This window comes from Martes martes (assembly GCF_963455335.1).
Source record: "Martes martes genome assembly, chromosome: 5".
Lineage (NCBI taxonomy): Eukaryota > Metazoa > Chordata > Mammalia > Carnivora > Mustelidae > Martes > Martes martes.
Genome location: NC_137892.1, coordinates 96,681,713 through 96,703,194, shown reverse-complemented (window position 1 = coordinate 96,703,194; position 21,482 = coordinate 96,681,713). Strand labels below are relative to the sequence as shown.

The 21,482-nt window shown below is 35.2% G+C and overlaps 1 protein-coding gene across 1 annotated transcript in view; it reads right to left on the bottom strand.

Moving 5' to 3' along the window:
• RAPGEF6 (Rap guanine nucleotide exchange factor 6) overlaps positions 1-21,482 on the bottom strand; it is a 185,073-nt gene that overhangs the window by 125,996 nt on the left and 37,595 nt on the right. The window contains exon 5 of the mRNA XM_080805059.1: positions 11,347-11,416. Within this exon, the coding sequence (XP_080661185.1) occupies positions 11,347-11,416 (70 nt within the window). The remainder of the gene's footprint in view (positions 1-11,346; positions 11,417-21,482) is intronic.

The window sequence follows — 21,482 nt, the reverse complement described above, 5'->3', positions numbered from 1 at the left end:
TTGTTTTTGTAATTGGTTTCTAAGTTAACTCCATTATAGCCAAAACAAAACCAAAAATTAAATTCTTTCTTAAGATTTATGTTCCAGATATAACATTTATTTTTATTATTTTTAAATTTATTTATTTTAGAGAGCATGCATGCTCAAACAGAGGTTTGAGCGGAGGGAAAGGACGTCAAGCAGAATCCACACTGAGCATAGTGCCTGGGGCATGGTGCGTGATTCCAGGACCCTGAGATCACGATCTGAGCCAAAACGAGGAGTCTGGAGCACAATCAAATGAGCCACCCACACGTCTGAAGTACATTCCACGTGTGCTTCAAAGTACACGTATTTGTTGTTGATGGGTATAGAGTTCTCTAACTACTAGGCACAGGTTCAAATCCTCAAAATCCTTACTGATTCCTTATGCTGGCTTTCTCACTTTTAGAGGGATGTTTAAATCTCTCTCGCTGTCACTGTGGATTTGTTAAGTTCCCATGTTACTCATGACTATCTTTTAGTTATATAATAAGGCACATAAAATTCCAGGACTATTTAAATGTGATACATGTTTATCATGATGAAATACCATTTTTACATTAAATACATTACATTAAATAATACTTCTCGCCTTAAATTACACCTTTAAGATTGGAGACAAACCAGCTCTCCTTTGGTTATCACTTAGAAGACACAACTTCTGTTCTTTCAATTCTTCCAGACTTGATCTTAGCCAAAAGACCAAGAAGTCAAGTTTCTTCTCAAACCTTATATTTACACTGCTGTTTCTTCAGTGGCATGTAACTGTGTTTTAAAAAAAAATTTAATCTGATATTTGCTTTACTGGGATATTTATATTTAATGTAATTTCTGATATACTCGAAAGGAAATATCATCTTATATTCTTTCCTCCTCCTAGTATGCTTCTTCTCTTCTGTGCCTTCATTTTATTACTCCATTTCCCTTCTTAATTACAAGCTGTATTCTCAGATGACATACATGCTTATTAGAATCCACTATTAGTATATTTACCACTTTCTAGAAAATGCAAAGATCTTACAAATTTTTCACTCCATCCCTCCTTTTCTTACCTATCATGTGTTTACCTCTACATATATTTTAAAGCACAAAAGACATTTTTTTTAAATTTTGTTTATTTACAAGTAGGCAGAGAGGCAGGCAGAGAGAGAGGAGGAAGCAGGCTTCCGGCTGAGCAGAGAGCCCGATGCGGGGCTTGATCCCAGGACCCTGGGATCATGACCTGAGCCGAAGGCAGAGGTTTAACCCACTGAGCCACCCAGGCGCCCCCACAAAAGACATTTTTATTACTAGTACTGGTTTCTATAGTCAATATACATATACCTAAATGCTTTACAATGTCTTTATTTCTTTCCACATATCTGTGCTTCCATCTGCGATTCCCTTTTGCCTTAGAAACTCCCACTTGGTAAACTGAGTGCTTGTCTATTGCTGAAAATTTTCTTCAGTTTTGTGTGAAAACTGTTTACTTAACAAACAAAGCTTCAGTTTTTGCTGTCAGTGGGTGTTTTACAAGTTGTGGTGGTTTAAAAGTAATGTGTTTTTCCCTCTGATTTCATAACTTTGTTTTTCATTTTTCATAGTTTTACTATAATGTGCTAATGCTTAAGTTTCTTTGTATTTATCCTGCTTTGAGATTACAGAGTTCTCAAATTTGTGAGTTGATTTCTTTTTAATGTTTTGGAAAATTCTCAACCATTATCTCTTCTAATACTTCTGTCTTTCCTCTCCTTACAGGATTCTTATTACACTTACCTAAGATCTTTTCTATTATCTGTGTCATACTCTCCATTATGTATTTTTAAAATATTTTCTCCATCAGTTTGAATTCTTCTGGCTTATCACTCAGTTCCCTAACTTGCTCTTCAGTCGAATTTGAGGATGTTCCTAGTTGTAGAATTTGGAAATCATTATTTCATTTTATAGATTCCAATCCTTTAAAATTCTCCACTAAATCCTTGAAATATTAATCAGATGTTTCAAAATATGCACTTGTTAACTCTGGTATCTGTATCGCCTCTGAGTTTGTTCCTTTTGCCTGTTTTCCCTCTGGTTTCTGAACACTTTCCTGATATATTCAATGGATTCTGCTATATAGCGTATTTTCACTGTTGTTATTTTGCACAATTCTGTGATTTCAGTATGTATTTATCCTTTGACAAGAAGTTGTTTGGTAGGCTTAAAATTTTTCAGGCGAAAGAACCAATTAATTTTCTGTTATTATAATTTAGAATTTCACTGCATGTAATCAGAAAGTATTACTGTATCTGACTTACAAAAATTAATGAATTTTTTAAAAATATAGAAACATTTTTTGTTAATGCGGCACAGACACCTGATACAGTTTATCATCATGTTGTAGAATTCGACTTATCTCCCTAAGATTCACCTTACTGTTTCTGTTGTCCAGGTCTTCTATCCCATTTTTTCCTTGACTTCACCTATTCTATACTAAGAACAAAGAATTAAATTCTCTAGTAGTAGATTTCTAAGTCTCATTGAATCCTCTGGAGTGTCTGTTTTAAAGATTTTATTTATTTATTCAAATATTTTATTTACTTATTTGACAGAGAGAGATCACAAGTAGGCAAAACAGCAGGCAGAGAGAGAGGAGGAAGCAGGCTCCCTACCGAGCAGAGAGCCCGATGCGGGGCTTGATCCCAGGACCCTGAGATCATGACCTGAGCCAAAGGCAGAGGCTTAATCCACGGAGCCACCCAGGTGCCCCAAGATTTTATTTATTTATTTGACAGAGATCACAAGTAGGCAGAGAGGCAGGCAGAGAGAGAGGAAGGGAAGCAGGCTCCCTGCTGAGCAGAGAGCCCAATGCAGGGCTTGATCCCAGGACCGGGGGATCATGACCTGAGCTGAAAGCAGAGGCTTTAACCCACTGAGCCACCCAGGCGCCCCTGGAGCGTCTGTTTTAAATAGAAGGTTTCTGTGTGATAAGTTGCGAAGATATTCATGTGTTCTACTCCACTGTAAATTATAGGTTTTAGCACTAAAAAAATCGTCCTTCTATGTCACAGTTCATGAGTTTTGGGTTTGAATTCTACTTTTGGTATTAAGATGACCATACCTGTCCCACTTTCATTTTCATTGGTCTAGTATACCACTGTCTACTACTGTTTTATTTTTAGCCTTCCTGAAACATCTGAGGCACCAATCACAGGATTGTCTCTTCTAAGCAGCAAAAAGGGGTGCCTGGATGGTTCAATTGGTTAAAGGTCCAACTCTTGCTTTTGGTTCATATCATTATCTCAGGATTGCAAGGTTGAGCCCCACTTCAGGCTCTGTGCTCAGCATGGAGTCTGCTGGAGATTGTGTCTCCCTCTGACCCCGTCCCCACCCTTATGCACACTCTAATATAAATGAATAAATAAAGTCTTAAAAAATACATTAAAAAATAAACAGTATATAGCTGGGTCTTCTTTTGTGAGCCAAACTGAAAAATCTATTCCTTATAATGGGTAGATGAAGCCATTCACATTTATTGTTATTATTACTGTTATCACTAATACTGCAGGTTTTTAACATTTTATCATTTTATGTACTTTACTGCATGTCTGTATGAAATGTATATTCTTTGCTTCAATAAAAAATTGTTTTTGTTAGATTTGTCTCTGTATTCTTTTCTCACACATTTTTTCCTGAGATATAATTCATATACCATAAAATCCTCTTTTAAGTACACTTTAATCAATTAAGTATACAATTCATTAGTTTTTAATATATTCACAAAGTTGTGCAAACATTATCTAGTTCTAGAATATCTTTATCATTCCAAAAAGAAACCCTATGCCCACCAGCATCTACCTTCTGTCTCTACAAATTTCCCCACTCTGGATATTTTATGTAAATGTGATCATATAATATGTGGTTTTTTGAGTCAGGTTTCTTACAACAATCTTTTCAAGATTCATCTATCTATATTACAGCATGTACCAATACTTGATCCCTTTTTATTGTAGCATAATACGGCATCATATGAACATAAAACATCTTATTTATCTCTTTATCAGGTTAAAGGACATCTGGTTTGTTTCCACTTTCCAGCTATTATGAATGTTATGAACATTAGTGCACAAGATTTTATATGGACACGTGTTCTCAATTCTCTTGGGTACAAATGTGAGAATGGAACTGATGGATCATATGGTAATCCATTTTTAACTATTTCATGAACAGTCAAATTGTTTTCCAGAGAAGTTGCACGTCTTTATTTTTTTACCAGCCACATATGAGGGCTTTCATTGTCTATGCCCTTACCAATATTTGTTATGGTCCACCTGCTTTCTTACACCTTCTTTTACTATCTGTGGTGAAAATTAGTCTTCCTAGGGCCTGCTATGTTTCTACACATTTTGTTGCATTTGCCAAGAACGCACAGTCCTACCCACTCATTAACTGGGCCATTTCTCAAGAGTTGTGCTTATAGTAAGCAATCCTGAAGGATGTGGTAATGTTTCCTGCTGAAAAAAGAGCAGGCTTGCTCACTATAAAAGCAGTATATTCCCCAAACTCAGGGGTTCTTAGTTGCAATGCAAACCTACTATGTGTGTGGCATCATTGTGGGCCACCCAGCACTGCCTCCATGGGACCTATGAAGCAAGGGCAATCTACAGAAATATGCTAATGATAACACTGCTTGCTATACCACAAGTAAAAAAGTTCTTTGTTTCTGACCCGTAAGTCCAATGTCTTCTGCCAACATCCATGAAATAAGTAAACAATTAGATTATACAGTAATCAAATCCCAAACCTTATAATTACCTAGTTGAGGAGTTTTTATTGTTAACACTCTCATCTATTCTCCATGCAACAAACAACCATCAATAAGCTTATTCTTTTTCCTATTTCACTCTCCCTTCTCCTTTTCTTCAGTTTTATTGCGGCTATTCTGTCTCAAAATATAATATAGTCTGTTCCTCACATCTCTACCTTTTAATCTTATTAATACATTTGTGTAGTTGAAAGATACATCATTGTTTCTTTTGGTGAGGTTTTCCTGGTTATTTCTCAGTTAGACAAAATATCCTCTGGCAGATTCCTTAAAAACAACTCATGGGTGCATAATTCCCTAAGTTTTTTGTGGGGTTTTTTTGTTGTTTTTTTTTAAAAGATTTTATTTATTTATTTTACAGACAGAGATCACAAGGAGGCAGAGAGGCAGGCAGAGAGAGAGGAAGGGAAGCAGGCTCCCTGCCAAGCAGAGAGCCTGATGTGGGGCTCGATCCCAGGACCCTGGGATCATGACCTGAGCCGAAGGTAGAGGCTTTAATCCACTGAGCCACCCAGGCGCCCCTCCCTAAGTTTTTTTATGCTGAAAACCATTTCTCCATAACCTTGATAAAGACAATGTGGCTGACATTAAATCCTTAGTTCATATTTTCTTTTTGAAAGGCTGCTCTATGTGAGCCTTGTTCTGGTTGCCCTAGTGGATTTTTAATATTTTCTTTTTAAAAAAGAATGATTTACTTATTTTAAAGAGAGAAAGAAAGAGCATGTCGTGGGGGGAGGGGTAAAGGGAGAAAATCTCAAGCAGATTCCCATCTGAGCACAGAGCCCTATGTGGGGCTTAGTCTCAAGCCCCATGAGATCATTACCTGAGGTGCAATCACATGTCAGCCATTAACTGAGCCATCCAGGCACCCCCCACCCCAGTGGATTTTTAAATGTGTGGATCAGTGCAATTCGTTTGCCTTTGGAAGTTATATTGTGTTTTTGCCTGCAGACATTAAGGGTTTTTTTACCTTTGAAATCAAATAATTTTATTAGGAGATGTCTTAGAAATGATCATTCTGAGCTCATTTCCCCAGTACCCAGTATATCCTTTAAGTGGGTGTAGATTTGAATTTTCTTCAATTTCTAAACAATTTTCATTAAATATTGCTTTAAACATAATTGCTTTCCATGTATTTTTCTCTCCTGAGACTCTTAAAGTTATGAATGTTATCCTTTCATTGCCTATCTTCAATTTCCACTATTTGCTCTGCCATTTGTTTTATGCCAGCTTTGAGATATAATTCACTTATAAGATTGTGTAAATTCAAGGTATACCATGTGCTGGTTTGATACATTTACATTTCACAAAATGATAATCACCACTGCCTTAGCTAACACCTCCATTATATCACTTATTTACCATTTCATTTCTGTGGTGGGAAACTTGAAAATCTGCTCTCAGTAACTTTCAAATAGAGTATCTCTGACACTTTCTACTTCATTCATTTTCCTTTACTTGTTCTTCCTTACCTTTCTTCAATTCTTTTAAAGTGTAGTTGACACACAAAGTTGTATTAATTTCAGGTATACAACATAGTCATTAGACAAGTTTATATATTATGCTATGCTCAAATGCATCTACCATCTGTTAGCATACATTATTGCAGCATCACTGACTATATTTCTTATGTCGTACCTTTCATTTCTGTAATTTATTCATTCTGTAACCAGAAGTCTTTATCTCCCTCTTCCCTTCACCCATTTTTTTTTTATTTTTTTAAAAGATTTTATTTATTTATTTGACAGAGATCACAAGTCGGCAGAGAGGGAGGCAGAGAGAGAGGAGGAAGCAGGCTCCCGGCTAAGCAGAGAGTCTGATGCGGGGCTTGATCCTAGGACCCTGAGATCATGACCTGAGCCGAAGGCAGAGGCTTTAACCCACTGAGCCACCCAGGCGCCCCTCCCTTCACCCATTTTTGCCCAGCCTCCACTCCCTACCCCACTGGTAACCGTCACTTTGTTCCCTGTATTTATAGGTCTGATTCTGCTTTTTTGTTGAATCTTTTTTGCAGATTCCGCACAAGTGAAATCAATATGGTATTTGTCTTTTCCAGTCTTATTCCCTAGCATAATACCCTCAAGGTGCATCCATGTTACCACAAATGGCAAGATCTCATCCTTTTTTTATGGCTGATTAATATTCCACTGCATATATACTGTATCTTCTTTATCCATTTGTCTATCGATGAATACTTAGATTGCTGCTAATCTTGGTTATTGTAAATAGTGCTGCAATGAACATAGGAGGACATGTATCTTTTCATATTAAGTGTTTTTGTTTTCTTTGGGTATATACCTAATTGTGGAGTTATGGATCATATGGCATTTATTTTTTTAAATTTTTGAAGGAACCTCCATGCTGTTCTTCACAATGGTTTTATCAATTTACATTCCCACCAACAGTGTATGAGGATTCCTTTTTCTCCATATCCTCACTCACCCTCCCTTATTTCTTGTCTTTTGATTTTAGCCATTTTGACATGTGTAAGGTGCTAACTCACTGTAGTTTTGATTTGTTCAATGCACCTTATTAAACTTTCCTTTGAGTGTATTCTTCCTGGGGCATTCTGTAATTTACTCATTTTATATATATATTATCAGTATTTTTTTTCTATGCCTTCCATTTCTTTACCAAGCTTATACTTTTTACTCCACTTTTCTTCCAGTTTTCATTTCTTGGTTTTTGAATTTTTTATTTTACATTTTTAAAAAATGTCCTTAAATTCTTCATTGATATGTTTGTATCCAAGTATGGTCAGTTTTCATCTGAAAAAAATTTTTCCCCTCTGGGGTGGAGTTCAATTTTCCTCAGATGGTATGTAACAAATCTCTTCTTTTTGGTAACAATATATATACTTTTATTAATCTTCCCTTTTCATCTTTTTGAAGTATTGGGATATTTTACAAGATTCCTAGTTTAATAAGAAATTAGCAAATACTCTGAGGGCCAGGTATTTTAGGATACTTTTTCTTTTCATCTTGCTGGGTGGCGGGGAGAGGGAGGTGTGGGCCTTATAAGACGGTGATTTTGTGTTCACCATGTCGTGCAGGAACCTAAAACTTCCAGTGTGCTTCTTTTCTTCTTCAACACTTAAATACCAAAGGGAGTTTTTCTTTTTACCTTTTTTATCTTAACCCTGAAGATACACACACATTTAGATAATGACTTTTGTAAATCACTTCATTTTAAAAGACTTCCCTGTAGGTTATGCTCTGCTCTATCATACATACACACCCACAATTTTGAACTTAAGGTAGAGTGGCCGTGCCGGTTAACCTTAGGTACACTTGGTAGCTTCCATCTTGTATGCTTTCTGCAAATCTGCTTGGTTGGCTTTTGCTTACTACAAAGCCTTGTTGAGGACTGGAAAAAGAAAGAATGTGAGAGATAACATACTGAGAATTAGTGGGTTTTCTCCCCTTACCTAGAATTATGCTCAAAATTTCGCTTTCTCTGCCTTCAACTTATGCCTTGCACATGGTTTCTGTATAGATTTCTTTTACTTTTCTTATAGCTCTGTACTGCTTTTGGAGGAAATGTTGGGAGACAGGTAGTTAAGTGGTAACCACTGTCTTCGGCTACTCAGAGAAGTGAGATCTAAAAGCTAAAGTAAGGAACTAACAATTTCTATAAAGCAGTGTATGTGGGGGCTCAGTCATTTAAGTGTCTGACTCGTGATTTCAGCTCAGGTAATGATCTCAGGGTCCTTAGATCAAGACCTGTGTCTGGCTCCACATTCAACAGGGAGTCTGTGTGACATTCTCACTTTCCCTCGGTCCCTCCTCCCAGTAGTGCTTACTTGCGTGCACTCTCTAAAATTTTAAAAATAATTCTATACACTGGGGCGCCTGGGTGGCTCAGTGTGTTAAGCCTCTGCCTTCGACTCAGGTCATGATCTCAAAGTCCTGGGATCAAACCCCACATCAGGCTCTCTGCTCGGCAGGGAGCCTGCTTCCCCCCATCTCCCTGCCTGCCTCTCTGCGTACTTGTGATCTCTCTGTCAAACAAATAAAATCTTTTTTAAAAAAATTCTATAAAGCGGGGCACCTGGGTGGCTCAGTGGGTTAAGCCTCTGCCTTCGGCTCAGGTCATGATCTCAGGGTCCTGGGATCAAGCCCCGCATCGGGCTCTCTGCTCAGCAGGGAGCTTGCTTCCCCCTCTCTCTCTACCTGCCTCTCTGCCTACTTGTGATCTCTCTGTCAAATAAATAAAATCTTTAAAAAAAATTCAATAAAGCAATACAGGTTAAAAGTTCAGTAATATTGTCATGGGGAAAGTCTTTCTAATAATAAGCATAAACACTATCCAGAACTTTGAAGAGGAAAACAATGCTATAGATAAAAACCAAAAAACCTGTTGCAAAATTTATTTTAGCTGATGCGAGAAAATGATTTATTTATGGCATCCTATAAGCAATAGGGTTTATTAACAAAAACCTCTTAAGGGAAAAAATAATAATAATCCTATGTACTTGGTGACTTAGTTGAGAGTCTAACTTTTGATTTCGCCTCATGTCACGATCCCAGGATACTGGGATAGAGATCTGTGCTGGGTTCAGCACTCAGCAGGTAGTCTACTTAGGGTTCTTGCTCTCTCCTTCAAGATCTGTCCCTACCACACTGTGCTCTCTCTCTATAATAATCTTTGCCAAATAAATAAATATGTAATCCAACTAGAAAAATGGGCAGGACATATGAATATTAAGAAAAATAAATCCCCTATAAGCCATATGAAAATATGCACAAGTAAATTAAAACTAGGAAATTTCCTTCAAACATGTTAGATTAAGATGACTAATGTATCGGGTGATCATAAAGATGCTCAAAAACAGGCATTCCCAATCACTAATGGAGTTATTAAAATTTGTACACATACATACATAGTAAAACCATTTGAAAGAACTTCATGCACTGACATTAAGTTCTTTCACGAATTCTAGATAATTTCAGCTAAAAAACACTGAGGTACCAAAGATTTATACTCATACAAAATATCAATATATTTTTATTTGTCAAAAGATATAGTATCAGGGTGTTTGGCTGGCTCAGTTAGTACAGCATGTGACCACTGATCTCAGGGTTATGAGTTCAAGCCCCACATGTGACAAGGGGCCTACTTTAAAAAAAAAAAAAAGTAATAAATGGTGAAAAAAAATCACATGGCATTTTGACAATAAAATCCTTCAGAAATCTCAAAAATGAAAATCTTAAAGCAATTTTGAATAATTTTCTCCTACAACTTATAGAGCATTTTTTGAGTGATTAATTTCAACTTAAATATCTTAACACTGAACACTTAAAAATGGTTAAGATAGTAAGTAAATTTTCTGTTGTATATTTTAGCACAATAAAATTAAACAACAAAAAAAACAATGTATATGAGAACACTGCAGTAAAAAGCACTATTCTTTACTGATAAAGCAGAAAAAATACAAAATACATCAACAGACAAATAAATGAGAAAACTAGTACTGCCTGTAGCAGTTTTCTCGCCATGTCCCTCAATACATTTACTTAGAAGAGAGAGTTCTGAGGCCTTATTTAGATACACTATGTATACCAACACTTAAAGAAAATAAACATAAAACACAGACCACGCCTTGAACAAACTTCAGTTTAATTAACATTCACTGAATACTTCATATGCAGGCAGCACTGTGCAATACAATGGAAGATGCAAAGTGAGTAAGACAATTTCCACCTTGTAGGAGCTAAAAATTATTTTGTTTATATGAAATTTAGGACACTGAAGTGCATGATAATGTAGACGACCCAATGTGGAGAAGAGCAAACAAACTATGTGAAGATGCAAAGTTTTGAGCCCTGACATTAAAATGCATCATTAAGAATGTAACCTCATTTCTTAATAACTTAAAATCAAACCAGATGACATGATCATCTACATGAGATGCTAGCAGAACGACAAGTCCATTCAATATGAGCTATTTTCCTAGTAAGGTCATCTTAGAACAAGGTAAAACAAAGTTGTGTTCTTGAATTTTTTTAATGCTAAAAAAAAAAAAAACAGAATAAACTGAGGTTTTCTAATGTTATATCGCCTCTCTAGATTTCTCAGTAACAAGAATTATTCCTTAATTATACTCTTAAAGAAAAATATTAACATCTAAACCATTTCTTACTTGGATATAACTATATGTCTCTTTCTCTCTTACCCTCAAGTTTAGCAGAATGTGGATGTTCAAAGATTATTAACTAAATTGCACAGGAAAAGAAAAAACACTTGAAAAGTCAGGGTTCCTCTAATAAGGCCTTCATTTAAAATTACTGGTAGAAGTAGTAAAAGAAATCACCAAAATTTGGAATATGGTATACAGAATTGTATCACTTTCTAAATCATCTCAAGGATCAGAAAAAATTTTAAGTAGATAGAAACAACAAATTAGGTGTGTAAGTCTGATATTATTCAGTATTTTTAAAGTCACAGTAATGGCACCCCCTTGAGTGTTTAAAATCCTACTACATTTAAAGTTGAAACTGAAGCATATCAAAAAAATTCACAGCATTCTTTAAAGTTCTTACCACAATCATTTCTGAAGGCTCTAATACAAGACAATCACATCCTCTTTTTCCTCCAAACTGCTTACCAAAACTATAAAAACAAAAGAACAATTTCTTTAGCAAAGATATAGATAAAATATATCAATATAGGAAAAATAAAAAAGAACCCCCCCAAAACCCCTAAGCATTAACCAAGAAATTACAATCTCATCACTTATGCAAGATTTTCTTAAAAACAAACCAAAATCTTTACTCATATTTATCCTTATATAACTAATCTCAACATAGTTTTTTGTGAAAATATCTTTTAAAATAATTGCCTTTAACTCATCTCTAAAACTTTTATAGTATAGGATATTTGCCTAGTCTCAAATCTTCAATTTGGTATGTTAACGTAAAAACACCTAATAAAAAATGAAGCCACGACTATGGAATATTTTCTAAAAATAATTATTATAATATTTGGGGGCAGTAATCAACCAAAGATAAAAAGAACTTAAACAATAAATCCACATTTAAATATATAAACAAATGTACTAAGATACACATGTGATTTATTTTTCAGAAATACCGCTGGGGAATCCCTAGCTAGCTCTTTCAAAAAAAACTACAACTGGGTTAGTTCTAAAAGAAAATATACTTCTATATTCTTCCAATGGGAGAAAGACTTCTCAGCAATCAAAAAAGGAAGCATTCATATAGGAAAATATAACATTTTCATTTAAAAGAGAAACTGAATGTTTTAAAAGGATGGGGGGATAGGATAAAATACTTGCTAATTATTTAAGAGACAAAATGTTAACATACCCAATATGGAGACCACACTTAAATTGTAGAAGCAATCTAAAATATTACATTAATGAAAATTTACCATGGCCAAATATAAAATTTCTAAAATATTACTATAAACTAACCAAATTAAAAAGAAACTCCACTAATCAAGCAAAACATAAAATACCAAAAAGTAAACATAAGAAATATAGGTCATTTATAAAACACTATAAAATTTTATAGATAGACTGAAAAGAGTGACTGAATGAAATAAGAGACCTATCATGTACTTCTATGAAAAGGTTCAATATTCTAAAAATGTCAATTCTTCACAAAGTATAATGTTATACACAAATATTAGTTCATAACAAAAATCCTAAGGTGCTTCCTTAGTGTAATAGGCAGCATGTCAGTCTTGTAACAAAATCTCAATGTCTAAATGTAATAAATTACTTCTGAACATTAAAAAAAAATCACTTTTGTTTTTTCTTAAGCAGTATAACTATTTTTCTCCCCAAACGCTAATGGTATCTAACGGATAAAAAATGAGGAGTAAATTTGTGGAATTTTCTTTCATTGAAGATAGAGTAACAGGACCAGATTTATTCTACCTAAAAAAACAAGAAAATCAGACAAAATATATAAAACAACACAGTTTCAAGACATTGGACAACAGCAAGGACAGCGCTGTGATTCCTGAGAGAGAAAATAAAGAAATTAAGATAATACCTACAGTACCCTATTTTACAAACAACAGGAACTCTCTAGGCCATTTAGGTACATGCCCTAGATCAGAATTAGCAAATTGCTTTCTCTGTGTCTAGTATGTTCAAAGCTTTATCATGAACAGGCTTTAGATTTTTTCAAATATTTTTCTTACTTTACTAAAAGAATATGGTTTTTGTCCATTATTATTATACTAATTATTATTATATATTATATACAATAATATATTATACATATTATACATTATACTAACACACTATACTGTATTAGTTATTTATGAATGCTAATAAACCTTCTTGCATTCTCAAGATAATCCCAACTTACTAGTTTCTAATACTTTATTAATATATAACTGGATTTGGTTTGCTGTTATCTTGTTAATGACTGCTGCATGTATGTTCATGAAAGATAACGAAGTGTAGTTTGCCTTTCTTGTGTTGTTTTGTCTGTGTTAGTGTTAGGTTAATAAAGGACTCATAAAATGGGTTTTAAGTGCTCCCTCTTTCCCCAGTTTCCAAAAGAGTTTGCACAGGATAAATAGCAATGCTTCCCTAAATAACTGAAAACACTTAGCAGTAAAGCTATCTGGGCCTAGGCTTTTCTTTGTGGGAATAAATGTAATTAATCAATTTTACTTTTTTATAAATATATTCAAAGTTTCTTTTTCAGTCTCTATATGGTAATGTATGTCTTTTTAAGATTTGCCCTTTTTGGTATAAAGTGGCTTATAAAATTTTTAAATACTTTTAACTTCTGTAGGATATTAATATCTCTTCTTTTCATACCTGATTTTGGTACTATGTATTTTCTCTTTTTTAAATGATCAGTCTATTCCAAAGTTTATCAGTTTTGTTGACCTTTTCAAAGAACAAACTTTTCATCTCATTGATTATTTTCTGTTGTTTTCTGGTTTTTCTTTCATTGATTTCCACTCAAAGTTTATCTCTGTTTCAAATTTACTTTGCTGTTCTTATTAAGATGAAAACTTAAAATGATTGAATTGAGACCATTCTTCTTTTCTCCTGAAGTTACTATAAATTTAGTTGTAAATTTCCCTCTAAATTCCCCCTTCAGAGGAATCTCTATATGTGTTATATATTCATTTTCATTCATTTCAAAAAATAAATTTTTTAAAAAGATTTTATTTATTTATTTGACATACAGAGGTCACAAGTAGGCAGGACCCTGGGATCAAGACCTGAGCCGAAGGCAGAGGCTTTAACCCACTGAGCCACCAAGCACCCCTCAAAATATTTTCTAATTTCTGCTATCAACTCTTCCTTGACCTATGGGTCATTTACAAATGTTTTGTTTAAATTCTTACATTTTTTCCTGGAATTCATTTATAATTTAATTCCAATAGACTCTGAGAATAAACCCTGAGTAATTTCAACCTTCTTAAATTTACTGAGACATTTTATAGTCTAGAGTATGCTCTACCCTGGAGAATGATCTACATGCCTGAAAAAAAAGTAGTATCAAAGTGGTAATAGTACTTCTCAAACTATTTATCTTCACTAATTTTTCAATCTAGTGGATTCCACGGTTGATAGTTTTGAAATCTCCAGCTTTAAAAGTTCAGTTTCTACTGATCTCTTCAATTGTCAGTTTTTACTTCTAGTATTTTAGGGCTCTATCATAGTTAAAAGCTGTTTTATGTTCCCAATATATTCATCCTTTTACAACTATGAAAATTTGCCCTTAGTCTCCAGTAACATTTTGGGTTTTATAGTCGATTTTGACTGATGTTGATATGACCACTCCAGTTGTCTTATGAATACAATATGCCTCTATATCCATTTCCATCCCTTTACTTTAAATTTATTTGTGCTTTGAACCTTAAGTACTGCCTAAAGACAACATATAATTCGATCTGGGATTATCACAGAATCTAAAAATATGTCTTTTGACTAGAGTGCCTAGACCATAATATGTAATGAAATTACTGACATGGTTTGATTTTCCTACTTACTTTGTAAACGCCCCATCTTTTTTGTCCCTCTACTCCTACATTACTGCCGTTATCTCTGATGAGTAGTTTTTGTCTACCGTTTTAATTTCTGTGATGATTTTTAAATGTCCTTTAAATGCTATTAAACTCTTACTAGTTCATCTAAGGATTACAATATGCATACAATACGCAACAATACAAGGCAAGGCTGTCCACTGTCATCACTTCCAACTAGCAGTGTACTAGAGATTACAGCCAGTGCAGTAACACAAGAAAAAAAAAACTAAAGGCACAGAGAATGGGTACCAAGAAATAAAATGTCTTTACCAGAGATGACCCATCTTGTATGTGGCAAACTGTAAGGACCTATAAACTTTCCTAGAAAACTTAAGAGTGTACCATGGTCACAGGACAGAACAACACTATGTAAAAACCAACTGTTTCTATATACTAACAATGAAAAAAATAAACATGAAATTAAGCAAGCAATGCTATATACAGTAGGATCAAAAAGAAAAATATTTGGGACTAGTTGAACAAAAATGGAGAGTTCAACATTCAAAAATTAACGTAATCCATCATATCAAAGGCTAAAAAAAAAAAAATCACACAATCATACCAACAGATGCAGAAAACACATCTGACAAAAACCAAAACTCATTCATTATTACAAACTCAGTATACTAGGAGTACAGGGTAACCTCCTTAACTTGATTATGACTATTTACAAAAAACCAAAAGCTAATATCTACTAAGATGAGAAACTAAGCAAGGATGTCCCCTTTTCAACCACTGCTTCCCAAAATTATACTGGAGGACCTAACTAATACAGTCGGAAAAGGAAACAAAAGGTCTAAGATTGGTAAGGAAAAGATAAAGCTATCCTGTTCACAGATGAAATGATTATCTAAGTACAAAATATGGGGGGGGGGGCCAAAATACTTCTGGTATAAGCTATTTTAGCAAGGTTGCAGGGTACAAGTTTAATAAAAGTCAATTACTTTCCTATATACTATCGAACAAGCAGAATTTAAAATTAAAAAAACAATGTCATATCCATTAGCATACAGATAAATCAGAAATTATATGGTAAAAATCAGAATAATGTACAAGATCAGTATGGTGAAAATTACTAAACTCTGATCAAAGATATTTAAGAGCTAAACAAATGAAGAGAGATTCCATATTCATGAATAGGAAGACTCATTGCTGCCAAGATGTCATTTCTCCCCAAACTGAATTATAGATTCAATGCAATTCCATTCAAAATCTCTGAAAGTTTTTTTCTTTAAAAAATTTTAAAGTTTATTTATTTCTTTGACAGAGAGATTGAGAGAGAACACAAGTAGGCAGAGTGGCAGGCAGAGGGAGACGGCGTAGCAGGCTGCCCACCAAGCCGGAAACCTGATGCAGACCTTGATCCCAGCACCCTGGGATCATGACCTGAGCCAAAGGCAGTCACTTAACTGACTGTGCCACCCAGGCGCCCCAAGTTATACGCAGATATTGAAAAACCAATTCTAGGGGCGCCTGGGTGGCTCAGTTGGGTTAGGCCTCTGCCTTCGGCTCAGGTTATGATCTCAGGGTCCTGGGATCGAGCTCCACATCTGGGTCTCTGCTCAGCAGGGAGCCTGATACCCCCTCTCCCTCTGACTGCCTCTCTGCCTACTTGTGATCTCTGTCTCTCTCTGCCAAATAAATAAATAAAATCTCTGAAAAAAAAAAAACCCCAATTCTAAAGTTTACATGAACAGGCAGAAGACTCAGAATAGCTAAACACAACACAGAAGAACAACTAAGTCAGAAGACTGACACTAGGGCATCTGGGTGGCTCAGATGTCTGCCTTTGCCTCAGGTCATCATGTCCCAGATCTGGGATGGAGCCCCATATCAGTTCCCTACTCAATGGGGAGTCTGCTTTTCCCTCTATCTCTGCCCCTTCCTCCAGTTGTGCTCTTTTTTCCTCTCCTGCTCACTCTCTCTCAAATAAATAAATCTTAGGTAGAAGAAGAAGACGACGACGACGATGACGAAGACGAAGAAGACACTAGCTGACTTTAAAAATGTATCATACAGGTTCAGGGAACAGGACACTATGGTACTGGTTAATGAATGAACAAAGGTATCAATAAAACAGAACACAGAGCCCACAATCAGAGTTCCATTGATATGTTCAACTGATTTTGACAGAGGAGCAAAAGCAGTGCTGGAATAACGGACATATATCTTACACCATCTCATCAAGAAAATTAACACAAAATGGATCATAGATCTAAATGTAAAACATAAAGCCATACAACTCCTAGAAAACATACGAAAAATATAAATGATCTTAGGACTGACAGTGACCTTTTAGCTCCAAAATCAAAGGCATGATACATGAAAGAAATAAGCTGAACTTCATTACCACTGAAAGCTATTATACAAAAGACAAAGTCAAGAGAATGAGAAGACAAGCCACAGACCAAGAAAAATATTTCCAAAAGGTCCATCTGAAAAAGGCTTGTTATCCAAAGGACAAAGATACAAGAACTCTTAAAACTCAACAAGAAGGGGAGCCTGGGTGGCTCAGTGGTTTAAAGCCTCTGCCTTCGGCTCAGGTCATGATCACAGGATCCTAGGATTAAGCCCCGCATCGGGCTCTCTGCTCAGCGGGAAACCCACTTCCCTTCCTCTCTCTCTGCCTACTTGTGATCTCTATCTGTCAAATCAATAAATAAAATCTTAAAAAAATAAATAAATAAAAAGGGCCAAAGACCGTAACAGACAGCCCACCAAAGAAGATAGATGGCAAACAACCACATGAAAAGCTCCACATCAGACATCATAACGGAAATGCAAATTAAAATAACAATGAGATACATTACACCCTGTAGGAATGGCTAACTTCTAGTACACAGACAAGACCGAATATTTGGTATGGTCATGGAGCAACAGGAACTCTCATTCATTGGTCTAGGAACATAAAATGGCACAAACACTTTCGTAGAGTTTGGCAATTTCTTACAAAACTAGAAATACTCTTACCATACAACCTAGTAATCATATTCCTCCTCCCAAAGGAGTTGAAAACTTATGTACACACTAAAACATGCACATGGATGTCTCAATCAGCTGTTCAAGAGTCAACTGTAAATTCTTATAATTTGAGAGTATGACAAACAACACAAATGAAAAGAGAAAAGCTCTAACAAACAATTTAACATTGGGATTGAGTCCTGCATTGGGCTTCCTACTCAGCAGAAAGCCTGCCTCTCCTTCTCCCACTCATCCTGCTTGTGTTCCCTCTCTCGTTGTGTCTCTGCCAAATAAATATATAAAAATCTTAAAAAAAAAAAAAAAAGACCATTGGGTCTTTGTTATCACAAAAAATTGGAAACAACCTTAATTTCTTTCAATAGTAAATTGTATAAACAGACTGCAATATATGCATACAATGGGATACTAATGACCAATTTTACAAAATAAATTATTATATACATGGCAACATGAAGGTATCCCCACAATATTAAGTGAAATATTTTAAATACAAGGAACTGTACAACATTTATTTATATAAATGTTCCATTTATATAAAAGAGTGGTAAATGTACAGAAAGCAGAACAGTGGTTGCCTGATGATGAAGGGGCAACAAAGTATAGATTACAAACTGACAACTAGATAAATAGCATCTGCAAAAGATTTACACCTACGAGTATGTTTGGTGAAAAAGTGAATGTTCTACCTTCTCATCCCCAATTCCCCTTCTAGACAGAACAATAAAGCCTGTCTGCTCTCTGCACATCTCTTCAATATTGTACTGTGGTTTCTTCCCAGGGCAGTAAGGCAGGAAAGACAGGGTGGGGGTGGGGGGCATTTGAATTAGGAAAAAAAAACCCCAACAGTCAGTTCACAAATCAGTAAACAACAGACAGAAAATCCTACAGATTCTCTAAGATGGCTATTAGAACAAACAAGTGAATTTAGTAAGGTTCCAAGATATAAAATCAACACATGCAACACCTCAACACTGAAAACTACAGAAGAGCACTGAGAGAAAACTACACAACATTGTTGACCTAAACAAATAGACTGATGCACCTTGTTCATGGTCTAAAAGAGACAACTGTTAAGATGTCAATACCACTGAAAATGGCCTACAGATTCAATTCATTTCCAATCAAAATCCCAGGCTTTGCTTTTTTTTTTTAATTAATAAATTGATTTTAAAATTCACCTGAAACTGTAAAGAACCTGTAATAATCCAAACAATTTGACAAAACTGTGAGGACTCAGACATTTTGTAATATATTATAAAGCTAGAGTCATCAGGATAATGTAGCAATGGAACAACACAGAAAAAAAAGTTAATGAAAAAAATAAATCAGTGAAACAAATTAAACAGTTGGGAAACAGACCACATAGTCAATAAAATTTCAACAATGATACAAAGGTAATTCAGAGAAAGGATAGTTTTGTCAACAAATGGTGGTAGAACAATTGAATATGTACAGGTAAAATGATGAAATTAGATCCACATACCATGCTATGAAAAAAAAGTAACTACAACAGATCACAAACCTAAATATATCATAATAAAATCTGCAACTATACAGGTTCCAGAAGAAATTACAGAAAACTAACTGTGACAATGGGTTAATCAAAGATTTCCTACATACAACAAAAGTACAGTCCATTAAAGAAAAACTTGATAAACTGGACTTCATTAAGTTCTTCTGCTCTCTGAAAAGCAATTAATAGATGGAAAACAATCCACAGACCAGAAAATATTTGTCAGGCACCCATCTGTTGAAGGAACTATGTAAAGCATAAGGCATCTGGAACTATAAAATAAATCATACAACTCTACCTACCCTGCCCAAATGGGCAAATGATTCAAAGAGACCCTTTGTAGAAAATACGTAATTGACAAATAACTACGTAAAAAGATGCTCACCATCACTAGTCTTTAGGGAAATGCAAATTTTTTTTACTTTTTTTGTTAACATATAATGTATTATTTGCCCCAGGGGTACAGGTCTGTGAATCATCAGGAGTACATACTTCACAGCACTCACCATAGCACATACCCTCCCCAATGTCCATAACACAATCACCCTCTCCATTCCACCTTCTACCATCCCCTGAGACCCTCAGTTTGTTTTGTGAGATTAAGAGTCTCTTATGGTTTGTCTCCCTCCCTATCCCATCTTGTTTCATTTTTGGGAAATGCAAATTTAAACTACTATCAGCTATGATCACATACCCATGAGGATATATAAATTAAAAAGATTGACTTTGCGGCTCTTGGGTGGCTGGGTCAGTTTGGTTAAGCATCAGACTCTTAATTTTGGCTTAGGTCATGATCACACAGTCAAGAGGATGGACCCCTGAAGCCCGCTCCTCACTCAGCAAGGTGTCTGCCTGAGATTCTCTTTGTATGCCTCAGCTCCTCCCCACCCCCATCTTATCCTTGTGCGCTCTCTCTCTTTAAAAATAAGATTGACCTTACCAAGTGTTTGTGAGGAGGTATTGTGGAACAACTAGTATTCTCTTATACTGTTGGTGGGAATGTAAAATGACAACTGTGGAAAAGAGTGTAACACTTTCTTAAAAGGTTAAATAGCCCTCTATCACACAACCTAGCTCTTCCAAAATAAATATACATACATACTTATATACCCAAAATAAATGAAAGTATATGTCTACATGAACACTTATAATCCATTCTCTTCCCATGTATTTACTAAAAAGATAAACCATATGTCCATATAAAGACTTGTAAACAAATGCTGATAGCATCACAAGTCAAAATATTCAAAAACAGGAAATTACCCAAATGTCCTTGAATAGTTGAACTACCAAGAGTGGTATATCCATGCAAAAGAATACTGCAATACAAAGCAGTGAAATATATGAAAGATGAATGGATCAAGATAATGTGGTACAGAAGGAAATCCTGTCATTTCATGGATGAACTCCGAGGTCATTATGTTGAATGAAGTACACCATAAACAGAAAGACAAAAACTATTCAGTATCACATGTAGAGACAATTTTTTATTTTAAATCTGATTTCATAGAAACAGACTAAAATGGTGGTTGCCAGGTACTCAAGGGAAAGGGAATTACAGTGATGAAGGTCAAAGGAAAACAATTTTCAGAAGCACAAGAATAAGCTCTGGTGATCTAATGTACTGCATGGTGACTTAAAAAAAAAAAAGGAATGAAATATTGATACATATTAAAACATGGATAAACCCCAAAGTAATTTTAATGTGAGAAGCCAGCCAAGAAAAAAATAAGTATTTTATGTTTCACCTTATATAAAATTCTAGAAAATGTAATCTACAGTGACACACACACACATACACACACAAACATACACATCAAATCCCTGTGGACCATGGGAGGGAATAGGAAGGTGGAAATACTAAGTTTACAATGGGGCACAAGTAATTCTGGGGGGTGATGGATATGTTTATTATCTTTACTAGAGTGGTAGTTTTACATGTGTATACATACACCAAAATTTATCAAACTGTATATTTTAAATAAACGCAGGGGCACCTGGGTGGCTCAGTGGGTTAAGCCTCTGCCTTCGGTTCAGGTCATGATCTCAGGGTCCTGGGATCGAGCCCCACATCAGGCTCTCTGCTCAGCGGGGAGCCTGCTTACCCCTCTCTCTCTGTCTACTTATGATCGCTGTCAAATAAATAAAATCTTTTAA